At 41.2% G+C, this 14,738-nt stretch overlaps 1 protein-coding gene across 4 annotated transcripts in view; it reads right to left on the minus strand.

The window, feature by feature from the left end:
* Positions 1-11,128, minus strand: part of PTPN22 (protein tyrosine phosphatase non-receptor type 22) — a 61,188-nt gene extending 50,060 nt beyond the window's left edge. For 3 of the 4 annotated variants that reach the window (XR_003549552.1, XM_027772315.1, XM_027772314.1), the window contains exon 1: positions 10,904-11,128. Coding sequence is in view for 3 of the 4 variants with exons in the window: in XM_027772315.1 (XP_027628116.1) it covers positions 10,904-10,990 (87 nt within the window). In the remaining variant the exon portion in view is untranslated. The remainder of the gene's footprint in view (positions 1-10,903) is intronic. The other variant, XM_006149622.3, reaches the window with a different exon arrangement.
* Between the last annotated feature and the right edge of the window lie 3,610 nt (positions 11,129-14,738).

The following is a 14,738-nucleotide window of genomic DNA, read 5'->3' on the forward strand; positions in this document are numbered from 1 at the left end:
AAAAAAAAAAGATACTGAAGAGACACCTGAGAACTGGACCATGGAAGCCATTTTAGAGGGTTCTTTAGGAGGTAAATTAGGTTCTGTTTGTGAAGCACTTTCAGCACAGAGTCTGCAACACATTTCCGTGGGTTAGCTACTGTGACTGTGGAAAGCAGATGAACCAAAAATGTGTTTGAACAAGTGTAGGTTGAAAATGATCAATAATGGAAGATAATTACCTCCACGATGCAGAGGTAGGCAATGACTGCCCAAGAGAAGCTGGGTTCCACATGACAACTGTGGTTTGAATCCCAGCCCAAATGGCCTGAAACATGCCAGGACACACGTGAGCACCCAGGATCCAATAGGCTGGAGGGCTGGAGGAAGGGGATCCCAGCATGACCAGACTATTGAGGTCACTCCCTATTCTCTCTTTCTTATCCGTGTACACACAGACTGTAGGCGTCCGCCCCAGGGCTTGGTGCTACTATGGAAGAAGCAGAAAAAATGAGACAAAGAGAGTAGAAATGGACACAGGCAGCCTGAGCTGAGGTAGCCCAAGCAACTTGTGCAGCAGCTGAGCCGCTGCTTGAGCTGCTTGAGTCACCTGAGCCCCCCAGACAAACTGGGCCTCTTTATTTATAGTACAAGGAGACATTGCACATGTGTGTTTCATGATACTTCATAGATTGGTTGCCAGATTACAGACAATAAAAAGCAGGTAACAAATCTATAAGGGCTTAGTCATACCGGGTCAGGTGTATCCCTTGGTGATAATCCTGTCAAAAGAAAATCTCATCTTCTTTTCTAATGCAGAAAACTAGCTGTTAAGTGTGAGGAAGGAGCTAAAGAACTTCTCCACAAGGAGTGCACCACTACACCCAGAGAAGGCTAAAGAACCTTTCAGATGCAGAGCAGAGATTGGACGTTACTAATTGGGGTCAAGATGTTTCTTGAAGTCCATCAGATGTGTCTGTTGGAACACCCCTAGTAATTTCCACCCTTGCTCTGTCTGCAGTGAAGGTCAGGGAAAGACAAGTTACAAGGTTCTGCCAAACCCCAAAAGGTCAGGTGGTGTTTGCTCAGAGCATGTCCCCACACCTCAGATTCTCTCTCTTAAACGTGTCCCCACAACAGACTTTATCATGAATAAGGGAAAATTTCTTTAAAGGACAATAAAGAAAAGAATCAAGGGAATTTTTCAGGTTCAGAAATCAAAGAAATAAAATTAACATTAAAAAGTATTATTATAGGGCATGTCCTATAGTGCAGTGGTTAAGCCCTGTGTATAGGGAGTTGGATCCTATATGGCCGACTGTGATTCAAATCCTGGCCCTGGCAGCTTGACAACATGCCAGGGGTGTGCGTGTGTGTGTGTGTGTGTGTGCCCATACACACACATATGGATGGAGAAACAGAGGAAAAAGCAATTGTAGCATGACCATATCCCATTGAAGGGCAATTTTTCTCTCTCTGTGACAAGCATTGGAAATTTTAAAAAAGTACTATTTTATTATTTTTTAATTTTTAAAGAATTACTTATTTAATTTTATTTATCATTAATATTTTTAATTTGCTACAGGACACATGTGCTCACCAGAGAGAGATAGACAAAGAAAGAGAGAGAGAGAAAAGGAAAGTGAGAAAGCAAGCCACTAGGTCCAGGACTCAAACTGTGGTCAGCCATGTGGGAGTCCAGTGCCCCAACCACCTGCAAGCCCAAAAGTACTGTTTTATACTAATTAAGTTAGGGGGGAAAAGTTATCTTTTAACCTGACATGTGTAAGTATAGAAGTTAAGAGGTTTTGGAATCAAGCAAATCAGTGTTTCAGAGCTTAGCTTTGCCATTTCATGGGTAAAATGAAAATATAAATCTTCTCAAAAAGAACTTTCAAAAGCTGATGGGGAATTCATATTGTGAACAAAACTGTGCATGGATTTTAAAACTTTCTCTCTCTCTCTCTTTTTTTAAATTTTTTATTTATTTATTTTTTTTTTGCTAGATGGTACGTGCACGCGCCAGAGAGACTACAAGAAAAGGAGAGGAGAAAGTACCCTCCATGGAGAATGGTCACACCACAATCCCTTCTGCATCTCTCCCTCCTTTTGGGATTCTGGACACACACACACACACACACACACACATATGCACCTGGTGTGTTTCTCAAGCCAGTGTGTCCAGGACTCCAGCCATGCAGCCAGTCATGTGGTGTTCAGCTGCCTTAACCACCTGGCTCCTGAGCAGACACTAAACTTTTTACATCAAAATAGATTTATACTAACTTGTTACAACATGTGTGTGTGAACAGGATCTAGTGGAGGGACTAAGAAGGATAAGACATCAGTCTGAAAAGAGCCCCTCTCAAAGCAACATGAATTCTGCTAAAATTAAAGCAAAAGAAAATATGAAATTTATGTTGAAGCTTGGGGTGGAAGAATGGTGAAATAATTTCTGCTTTATGAGAAATTTAGGGGGACAAACCTCAAGGAAACCAGCAGCTTACAAATGGGTAACTCATTTTAAGAAGGGGCAAGACAACGTTGAAGGTGACGCCTGCAGCAGCAGACCAGGAAGACTGACGATTAACAGGAGAAACAATCGCAGACACCATAGACATCTCAGCTGGTTCTGCTGACACAAATCTGACTGAAAAATTAAAGTTGAGTGAACATTCTGCTTGGGTGCCAAAACTGTTGTGCCCAGATCAGCTGCAGACAAGAGCAGAGCTTCCAGTGGAAATTTTAAACAAGTGAGATCAAGATTCTAAAGTATTTTTCGAAGAATTATTAATGGGAGATGACCCGTGACTATAGCAGTACAGTCCTGAAGATAGAGCACACTCAGAGCAATGGTGACCAAGAGGTCCAGTCCAAGCACAGGCAGGCGGATCAAGAGCTAATGTCACAGCGACAGCTTTCCAGGATGCTCAGGGCGTTTAGCTTGTTGACTTTCCAGAGGGCCAAAGAGCGGTAGCATCAGCTTATTATGGAGTTTGAGAAAGATAGTTAATTTTAGAAGGTTCTAAAACTTTAGCACAGGTCAGCAGGTAATATTGGTTAAGGTGGCTGGAATCCCACATGGCCAACCACAGTTCAAGTCCTGGACCTGGCAGCTTGAATATCACACCAGGCGTGTATGTGCACACGTGCCCAAAATTGCAAGAGGAATATGGAGCAGAAGGGATTGTGGCATGGCTATCCCCACTGAGGGGAGAGGGGTATTTCTCACTTTCCCTCTCTGTCTCTTTCTTAAAAGCACACGTGCCCTATGGCAAGAACCTAGAAGAAGAAAAAAGCAATATATATATATTCATAAAGTGAAACAAAAACCTTAGCACCAAAATAGCCTAGGAAAACTTCATCAGAGTCCTTCTCTGCCAAGACGGTATCCTCATCATTCCTTTCATCAAAAGTTTTGATAGAAAGCCATTAGGAATCCATTAAATCCTGACTTAGGTCCTTTTGTCTTCTTTTTGTTTCCTAGTCTTAATTTGTTATTTACTTATTTTTTTGCCAGAGGACATGTGCTCTCACCAGAGAGACACAGAGAAAGAGAGAGAAGAAAAGAGAGTGCACATGGGGCTGGCAGGTGACCAACTGCAGTTCAAGTCCCACACCTGGTGGCTTGCGCTCTCGCTTGTTCTCCACCTCCTCCTCACCACCGGTGAAATTAAAATAAATACATAAATGGATAAAGTTAAATGAAATAATTCTTAAAAAAAAAAAAAGAAAAAGAAAAGAGAGAGCACAACCCATGGACAATGGTGATGTCATAATCACTTCTCCAACTCTCTCTCCTTTCAGGATTTTGGCAGGCATGGACGCACCCCCTGTGTGTTTTTCAGGCTGCCGGGTCTGGGACTTGAACTGCACAGTAGGCTGTGTGGGATCCAGCTGCCTTAACCCATAAGGCCACAGAGTTAGGCCACCCTAATCTTTAAAAATTCTTAAAAGGCATCCACTTTTCTCTAGTTAGCAATGTAAAATAGACTACATCAGCAGGGTTAAACCTTCAGGACCCTTGATTCTTTAAGGAAGGACTAAATGGCTGGTCCCACTTATAAAAGTACCTTGAATTTGATGGTGCTTATATTGAGAAATCCACTTTATATATATCTAATATCTTTTAATTCCATTTTTACATGAACTTGTTGAAATCCCTGCATTTTCTTTGACCCAGTAGTAACACTTTTGGGAATCTAGCCTCAGGATTAATCCAAAAGAAGGGAAAACCTCATGGACAAGCATATTTATTCAGTGTTGTCAATAATCTGAAAAACCAGAAATAACCTAAATGTCTGACAATAGAGAAATGATTTGGTGCCTACCGAGTGTCAGGAAGTTTATATGTTTATTTCATTGTCTTCACAACAATTTTGCAAAGTGAATATTATTTGTTCCCAGTTTGTTGTGACTCCATTCCTGGTCACACAACTAACAATGGGCAGAACCTAAATGTAAACCAAGACTTAGGTTACTCCAAAGTTGTTCTGGGTACAGATGATAAAGCAAGACTACCTGAACTTAAAATTCAGTTCTACCACTTACTAGCTCTGTGACCCTGCACAGGTCAGTGAGCCTCTCTGTGTCTATTTCTTCATCTTTCAATGGAAATAACAGGTTAATATTTTTATTTTATTTTATCTTTTTTTGTTTTGGTATCAATTTGAAGAATAGTCATTGAACAGAGCGCTTGAGTTTGAAACAGAACCTCGTGTCATTGACCTTGATTCCCGTTAGCATACTTTCCTCAATGGAGTAAATGAGTCTATATATGAACAGTCTTCAGAAAGTTCATGGAAGGACCAAAAAGTGGCTCAGCAGTAAAACACAACCTCTGTGAGGCAGTCCCAAACAGGAAAGTTCCCAATACAAGCCCAAAGACAAAATTGTTTATTTATTTAATTCAATTTGTTATTACTATTTTTTTAATTTGACCAGAGAGAGACAGGGAGAGAAAGGGAGAGTGAAAAAGCAAGCCGCCAGGTCCAGGACTCAAACCACAGTCAACCATGTGGAAATCCAGTGCCTTTAACCACTATGCCACCTGCTGGCCCCTATAAACCCATATTTATTTCGATTTTCCATGAACTTTTTGTAGTACCCATGTGTAACAATGTTTAGAACAGTGTCTATAAGAAGTATGGATGTACTTACTAATAATGATTATTATTCTTTCATAGCCATTAAAAATTATAAACATCTTAATTAGCATGGTAAGTCTGGCATAATGTTAAGTGAAAAGTATAAGAAAATCCAGTTGTATCAGTTATAATTACAGTACTGTAAATAAATATTATATAAATGGACAAGAACTAGACGATCCATGCCAAAAACGTTAGAATGTTGGTACTTTGGGAAGTTTCTTTTGACCTACAATATCATTTTATAAGAAGAACAACAATAAACGTTTTTAAAAAGTACCTTAAAATATATATTTTTAAACATTTGTTGTAGGGTTCGTGTGCTTGCTGGAAAAAGAGAAAGTACCCTGTGGGGGGATAGCCACGCCACAATCCATTCTCCTCTCAGGATTTGGGGCACACATGCAACTAGTATGATTTTCAAGCTGCTGGTAGAGACTCAAATGGCAAAACTGGCCCTGTGGGATCCAGCCATCTTAACCACCATGCCATCTGACTGGCCCAAAACTTTTTTTTTTTTTTTTTACGAATGTGATTACTTCTTTTTCTCCTATATAGAAACCTACTAACTGGGGCCTTATCCTCAGGCTAAGTGCATTGAGAGACTCAGTGTTATTAACTGAAGCAAGACACTATTGCATAAGGATTGATTTCATAGGTGCTGAAATAAGACAGATCTGGGTTAAATTTCATCTGTATGGCTGAACACGTGAGTGAACTTAGGCCAGTTAACCTCTCAGAGCTTGTTTCCTCATCCGTAAGTCAGAGATCCTAGCTGTAGCTACTTCACATGTTTTTTTTTTTTTCTCTTTTAGTAGTAGTTATAAATAAGATAATGAATATTAATGATTTGTTGACATCTTACCAGACTATCACAAATATAATTATTTAATAAATTAATTCGTTGTTGGTGTAATGGCTATGCTGCTGGACTCCCATGTAGTCCACCGCTGTTCAAGTCCTGGACCCGGTGGCTTAAAACTCAATGCTGGGTGTGTGTGCATGCATGCCCAAGATCCCAAGAGAAGAATGGAGAAGGGATTGCAGCATGGCCATCCCCCCGGGGAGTAATTTCTCTCTTTCTCTCTCTTTTCTGGTGAGCACATGTGCCCTATAGCAAAAATCTCTTTTAAAAAAATTCGTTGTTTAATGTCTTTTTTTTTTTTAATTTCCCATAGGGTATGCACCTGCTAGAGAAAGGCACAGAGAGAAAGTGAGAAATTACTCCCCGGGGGGATGGCCATGCTGCAATCCCTTCTCTATTCTCCTGGGATCTAGAGCATGCATACACACGTGCCTGGGGTGATTTTCAAGTTGCCAGGTCCAGAACTCAAAGGAAGGTAAGCCATGTGGCAATCCAGCACCTGGACCACTGCAACACCTGCCGGCCCAATGTCTGGCTTTCTGAAGACATCCTCTAACATCTTAGGAATAAGCTCCACCAAAGCATGAAGCATCCAGCATGTAGCACAATGCTTTGCACACAGTAAGCACTCAATATTTGAATACATGCATGAAACCTTAGATGGGCACCCTGTAGCAGCTTCAACTGTAGAAGGTTATGTATTTAGTTCTGGCACAGGGAGAAGACCTAAGCAGCATGGAACTGGCTTTCGCTGTCACAGCAGAACTGCTATATCCTGAGAATATTGTGCTCTCCACAAAGATGCCTGACCAATGGGAAGTGGGGACTGAAATCTGAGCCACAGACCCAGGGAGTGGGATAAGGGAAATGGGAGGTAGAGATGCCTTCTAATAATTCTCACAAAGGCATTGCCAGGGAAGGCAGCGGCAGCCTTGCGTCACAGAATGGGTCCTCAAACCTCAGAAACAGCATGTCCTAGGAGAATGCATGAGGGGATTAAGGTGGAATGAGTGAACCTGACCAGGTGAAGAGTCCTCCTATGTAATGGCAGTATTATCTTGTCCAGGCAAGCAATCTGGCCCCTTCACCACCTCTGTGTTCCCCCAAAGCTGTTTCTCTGGTTTCTCAGTTGTACCTTTAGGTAGGGCTGAGGGCAACACTCTGTTTTTCCACTGGAGGACATGAGTCAGTAAACGGTCAGGCTCCACTTACTCACTACCCAAAACAGTCCTTAAAATCAGGAGCTAGTAAAGCAAGGAAGTGATGAATAGAAAAGTCAGAACAGTGATTATCTCTTGGGCAGGACAGGATGGGGGTGGAGGTGGGGATTTATAGGGGTCTTCTGTGGTCTGACAGTGTTCCATTTCTCAACCTAGGAGGTAGTTACATTGACGATTGCTTTATAATTTTATTTACACTTTTATGTACTTTTCTAAATGAGTATTACAGTACACAAGTTTAAACAGCTAAAAAAAAATACAATCTGTAAAACGTTTTTGAGCAGGGAAAGAAATGAACAGATTTGGATTGTTCAAAGACCACTGGGGTATCGAACAGAAGATTGATCAAAGTGGGGGCAAAGCTAGAGGCAGAGAAACCAGTTAGAAGATACCTACTATAGTTAGGAGAGACATTATAATGATCTGATCTAAGAAAAGGTAAAATGTTAAGGATACAATCTATTTATTTATTTATTTATTTATTTATTTATTTATTTATTTTTTGTAGAGAGATTTTTGCTATGGGGTATATGCATTTGTCAGAGAGACAGAATGAGACAGAAAGATAGAAAATGAGAAATCACCCCCAGGGGAATGGCCATGCCATAATCCCTTCTCCTCCATTCCCCACTCAGGATTTTGGGCATGCACACACATGTGCCCAGGATGAGTTTTAAGGTGCCAGGTCCAGAATTTGAACCATGGCCGACAACATGGGAGTCCAGTGGCTCAACCATTATACCACCTACTGGTTCCTAGTCTACTTTTTTTTTCATTTATTTTTTTTTTTATTAATTTATTTTTTCAAAGTCGACCAGAGACAGAGAAGGAAAGTGAGAAAGCAAGTTGCCAGGTTCAGGACTTGAACCAGTCAGCCATGTGGAAGTCCAGCTGCCTTAACCACCACACCACTGGCCGGCCTCATCTACTGATTTTTTAAAAGCACAACAAAATAAAGCAGAGGTTGGAACTAGCCCTCAGCTCCCTTTTCACCTCTAACCTCAGTAAATGTGGCTCAGGAATTATATAGTCCAAGGGCAGATCAGTGTCTAAACAGACACATAGGCTAGGATTTCCCCTTTATTTCTTCTCTATGGCTCTGTCTAGTGTGGCTCAGACTGCCTGGCCAGTGACAGTGAGAGCCTTTTTCATGACACCACAAAATTATGCAAGTTGAGCTAAAATAGGAGTTTTCTATCATAATATCTAATCATTCAAACATGAAATCACTTGAGACTTTAGTGTTTTACATCTACTGTCTGGTGCCAGGATGTTAACTCTGTGAAGGTAAAGGTTTTTGTCTGATTTGTTCTCTGCTATATCCTCGGCACCTAGAACTGAATGTGGTACAGGGTAGGTGCTTATTAAGTATTACTAAATGAATGACCGCTTTTAACCTTATTATTGATAGATAATCACAACAGTCCTGTGTAGTTAAACAGGACATAAGTTACTATTCCCACTTTACAAATCAGAAAATAGAGGGCCAGCCCGGCAGTATGGTGGTTAAGGCAGCTGGATCGCACATGGCCTACCACACAGTTCGAGTCCCAGATCCAGCAACTTAAACACATGCCAGGTATATGTGCATGCCTGCCCCAAATTCTGAGTTTGGAGGAGAAGGGGGCTGCAGGGTCGCCACCCAGGGGGATGCTTTCTTACTTTCCCTCACCACCCCCCATGTCTTTTTGGTGAGCACATGCACCCTATAGCAAAAATAAATAAATAAATAAATAAATAGGGAACATTTAAGGAACATGTTAAATAGTTGATCATTTGGTTGGTGATAAAAATCATGATTTAATTTTGGATTTAGTATTTTGATTCCTCTTGTTCTACTTCACAGCTAAAGAGCTGAGGTTTAAAGTCCTTTTTTGAAAAATACTTTTTGAAAGTTGGTCCCATGGTCTGGTAGTTAAGGTAGGTGGATCCCACATGGCCGACTGCATGGTTTGAATCTTAGGCCCAGCGGCTTGAAAAACATGTTGGGTGTGTGTATGCATCTACCCAAAATCCCAACAGGGAGGAGGGATGGAGGAAAAAGGATTGTGGCGTGACCATGTCTCATTGGCGGGTGCTTTCTCTTCTCTCTCTGTCTCTCTGGTGAGCATGTGAACTCTCTGGCACATTTTTAAAGTGCTTTTTAATTGGCATACAATAGTTACAGATATTCATGAGGTACAATGTGGTTTATCAATAAATAAATACCTTGTGTTATGATCAAGGCAGGGCAATAAACATATCCATGATCGCAAATATTTATCTTACTTTGTGTTGCGAACATTTAAAATCTTCCTTTCTAGCTATTTTGAAAGATACATTGAATCATCACAAACTCTAGTTACTCTACTGCATTATAATACTCTAGAACTATTCTATTTATCTACTTGCACACTTAAATCTGTTAAGCAAGCTCTTCCTTACCTGCCTCTCTCTCCTAAAGTTCTTAACAGCTCCAAAACACTAGCTAGAAGTGTTCCAAAATACAAAATAGGCACTTACTAATACCTTATGTTATCTGATATGCCAGCTTATAGAGTGAATGAGGCCTAACCAGCTGCCATCACATCAATAACCAAAGTGTCCTAGAGGATCTGCATCATTCTCAGGTAATTGAGTCCACCTGCCCCAAAGCTACCAGAGCTACCGTGTACTCATGCTTCTCTCCAGGTCCCTCAGTTGTCTGCTCTCCATTGCTTGTTTTAGCCATTGCACCTCTCCAAGCAAAAGAAGTTAAAGAAACCCTGTTGTTGGGACCAGCAGGTAGCATAATGGCTATGTCACTGGACTCCCCACATAGTCGACAGTGGTTCGAGTCCTGGACCAGAACTCACACCGGGCGCGTGTGCGTGCGTGCCCAAGATCCCGAGAAGAGAATGGAGGAGTAAGGGATTGCGGCGTGGCCATCCCCTCTGGGGGTTGGGGGGGTGATTTCTCACTTTCTGTCTCTCTGTCTCTCTCTGTCTGTCTGGCGAGTGCACGCGCCCTATAGCAAAAACCTCTCCAAAAAAAAAAAAAAAGAATCAATTCCCAATAATATTTCTCCTAGCTAAAACCTTGTAATTCGGATGACCTCTGAACTGAGAGTGTTTGCATCTCATTTTCTCATTAGGTTTTATTATAGCCAACAACAAAAAAAAAGAAAAAAGAAAGAAAGAAACAAACAAACAAACAAAGAAACAAAAAGAAACCCTGTTGCAAAAACATGCTTTCTAATATTGTTTCATAGGGAAAAAAAAGAAAAAGATATAATGTGGCAGTGGACAGTTTTGGTGCTCTTCAGAAATCTTTGTCATTCAAATTGAACACCTTAGGGGGGGCTAAAAACTTAACGTTCCATGAGAAGTTCATCTTGGTCCTTTTTTTCTTAGTTAAAATCGGTAGTTTGACGCATAAGCCACAACTCAGATACCTGAAGAACTCTGGATGTTCAATTAATAATTAGGATTTACTTTTCTCAAGTTGAGTATGTCTTTGGTAGGATTACTAGTCCGACTCCAAAGAACCAGCAAACAAAATATTAACCCAAACCACTCAGAAAAGTCAAACTTTTAGGCTGCTTTTCTCCTTTCTTCCCCTCCAAGATCTGATATTCCTTTATCCCAAGAGCAGTTTGGTCTAGGAAAGTTGGACCACCACAGTCGGTTAAATAACGGATGTAACTACCCTGAGAATGTTACACACAGACTCACCAGAAATTCATTGGCAAACTCCTCCTTGTTGATTTTCTTGTTTTGGGCCTTACCCAGGAACTTCTGCAGAATTTCTCTTTGGTCCATGCTGCAGAGCAAGGGAAACAATCTGTGAGTAGGTCGAGGGAGGGCATGTCAAATGTGTGTCATGGCTGAGATACCGCGGAGAAGCCACTGCTGCTGCCTGAGCAGAGCATGCTGAAGGCTGTGGTTTACTGACTTCATCACAAGCCCTAGAGGAAATTAATGCGTAACCAGCCTCTGTGGTCACACAACAAAGCCATCCTCTCGCTCCAGGGCCCTAGCGCCTTCCTTCTCACCAAAGAAACCCAATTACAGTTCAAGTTTTTAACAAACAAGAGGCTAACCAGAAGATGAAATGTGGTTTACTTAGTACTGAAACTGTTCCACCCAGTTACCTTTAAGTAAAATTCATCTTTCTCATTGCTTCGAGAGACAAGGCAGAATTACAGATCCCATGGTGAGTTAGGCTACCTGTTTCCTGATAAGCACAAAGGCATAAATAAGACATGTTCTGTTTCCTTACGTCCCACGTGACCTCTGCAAGGTTCAGGGAGGCCGAGAACAGGAGAGAGACTGTGTGTGGAGTCACATGTCTTCTACCTGGACTGATCTCCCAAATGTTTGTCCGTGTGTTCAGGGCAAACTTCTGCTCATCAGAGAAGGCATTTTTATTCAGAACTTCTATTTCTGCTGTATAGACCTCAAACTCTTTTGGATGAAGCAATGTCAGCTGCTTCTGATAGTCTGTGCCTTTCCCAGGGTTAGGGAAGTGCTCACCTCCATTAAGGGAAGTATTGATTTCACCACCTCTTCAACGCCCAGTAGCTTTGCGAGCCTCACTTGGCTTCTAAATGCAGACTGAGAAGGTGGGTCTATATAGGCTCTTGGGATAAATACATATCAGATCTTGGAGGGGAAGAAAGGAGGAAAGCAGCCTAAAAGTTTGACTTTTCTGAATGGTTTCTGTTCATATTTTTTTTTTATTGCTTCTTTGGAGTTTGACTTGTAATCCTACCAGGTATCTAGCTAAATAAGAGATACCGTTTCAGGCCAGCCAGTGGCCTGGTGGTGATGGCAGCTAGATCCCACATGGCCCCTACAAAGAGCACCTAACCAGGCATTACATCCCCTCTGTCTGCGATGCTGCTAAACTAAGCAAAATCAACCATCTTGCTGACAACAGTATAATTTCAAGGGCAGACAGCCTGAAACATTATTTCTAGAGAAGGTTTTTCTACCTATAACCAATGTATTAGACAAGACATTGTCTCAGGGAGCCATACTGTGAGGTGGCATTTCGGCCCTGAATGGCTGTCTAGTCTAGAGAGAGCTTCCACCCCTTAGCTTGCATAACCTTCTCTGTGGTTACCAATCTATCCAAGTGTCTTAATTCAATGTGAGAACACCCCCCAAAGAGCATCGTCTTTGTTTGAGGGTAGAAATTCAATAAATAATATGTTAACGAAACTAGTCCGCAATAATCCTGAAAAAAAAACTGGAAAATGTGTTGTTTTTAGAACTTGAAGATATTAGCAGTCCTCTCTGTTTTGCAACATTATTCAAACTCCCTCAGAAAATCATGATCCTGAACCCTATTTTAAACACCAAAGAGGCTGCTGATGCTGCTGCTGCTTAGGAAGCCCTGCAATAAGGAAGGAAAGGTCATCGAGGTATCTTCGTTAAGGAAAACTTGAAGCTTATAACCAATGTTCCAAATAAAGAATTTCAATCCCAGTCCACATGAATTAAACCGTAATTCGAGACCAGCAGGTGACATAGTAGTTGAGGTGCTGGACTCCCACGTGGCCAAATGCAGTTCAAGTCCTGGCTTGCTTTCTCACTTTCTCCCTCTGAGGAGCACATGTGCCCTACAGCAAATTAAATAATATTAATAGTAATACATATAAATAAATAAATAATTCTTTTTAAAAATGAACCATAATTCTTCAGCAGTATTTGGTGAAAATGGAATAATTTTTCTCTAATGATCTTTACCTACCATTAAAGGAGAATGGTAAAACTGCTCTATTTGAAGTAAAAGAAATAGTGCAATGTTTAGTTTGGCTATTTTAAAACACATATACTATGGGAAAGTTTTATACTTAATAAAATACAAAATTTTGAGTTCGCAGTAACCAAAACCAAGTAAAAAGTATGCTTACATGCCAGACAGTGGCATAGTGATAAAATGTGACTCTCTACAAGGCTGACCCGCATGCGATGGTCTCCGTGAGAGTGCCAGGCACGCACTTATCCATGAACTGGGGTTAGCCGAACTGAGGGGTAGATAGTGGTGTCAAGACAGGAGTCTCTCTCATTCATAGAAGACATAAATAAATAAACTTTAAAAATGTGTATAAAGGGAACCAGTAGTTAACGCAATGGCTATGTCGCTGGACTCCCATGTAGTTGACCACGGTTCAAGTCCTGGACCTGGTGGCTTAAACTCATGCCAGGTGCATGTGCGTGCATGCCCAAGATCCTGAGAGGAGAATGGAGGAGAAGGGATTGTGGTGTGACCATCCCCCCCAGTGTAATATTTCTTGCTTTCTGTCTCTCTGTCTCTCTCTGTCTTTCTGGTGAGCGCACATGCCCTATAGCAAAAACCTCTCAAAAAAAAAAAAAAGTGTATAAAGATAAAAAGATGCAAAAAGAATCAATTGGTAAATGTGATTAAGAATTTTTTAAAATTATTATAACACTTTTTTAATTAGAGAAAGCACAAAAATACAAAAATTCATTAATTTGTTCAACAAGTACATTGAGTACTCACTTCATGCTGAGCATGATGTGGACTGGATATATAGTAGTCAGCAAGCTAGAATATGGGGAAAGATGCCCTTCACTTATTGACTCTCACATGGTCAACCATGGTTCAAGTCCTGGACCCAGTGGCTTCGAAATTACAATGGGTGTGTGTTCAAGAGTGCCCAACGTCTCGTAAAGTGAGAATGGATTGAGGTGCTAGTCTCCCTGGGGTGATTTCTCACCTTCCGCTTACTGTGTATCTCTCTCTGGAGAGTGCGCAGGCCCTAAGGCAAAATCCTCTACAAAATATGGGACCAGCAGTTAGTGTAATGGCTATGTTGCTGAACTCCCATGTAGCTTACTGCGGTTCGAATCCCAGACCCGGTGGCTTAAACTCACATGCGCCCAAGATCTCGAGAGGAGAATGGAGGAGAAGGGATTGTGGCGTGGCCAACCCCCTGGGGGGTGATTTCTCATTTTCTGTCTCTCTGTCTCTCTCTGTCTTTCTGGAAAGTGCCCGTGCCCTATAGCAAAAACCTCAAAAAAAAAAAAAGTTCCACAAAACAAATAACTAAATAAAGCATCTCAGAATTAAAGATATAGACTTAAGTACTCATAAAAATGTAAACATTCCAAACTCATTTGTTTACTTGCAGAGTAGCAAAGTATTGGGTTGTTGGAAAAGTCATGACCCATTTTTGCATAGAAACACACAGAAAAATATGTCGACTTTCCCAACAACCTAATATAATCCTAATAGAGAAATGGCCCTCTGTGTTTGGGCAAGTAAGAGATACAGTGGCCTGGTGGTTATGGCAGCTGGATCCCACATGGCCAACCTGGTGGTTTGAGTTCTGGACTTGGCAGCTTGAGAAACATCCTGGGTGTGTGTGTGTGTGTGTGTGTGTGTGTGTACATGCCCAAAATCCGGAAAGAAGGAATTGTGGTATGATTGGTATGACCAGGTCCCACGGTTGCTTCCTTGCTTTTTCTCTTTTTTCTTGGAGAGGTTTTTTTTTTTTTTTTTTTTTTTTAAAAAATTACTTTTTTTTTTTCTTTTTTT

This window comes from Tupaia chinensis, unplaced genomic scaffold (genome assembly GCF_000334495.1).
Source record: "Tupaia chinensis unplaced genomic scaffold, TupChi_1.0 Scaffold000270_2, whole genome shotgun sequence".
Classification (NCBI taxonomy): Eukaryota; Metazoa; Chordata; class Mammalia; order Scandentia; family Tupaiidae; genus Tupaia; species Tupaia belangeri.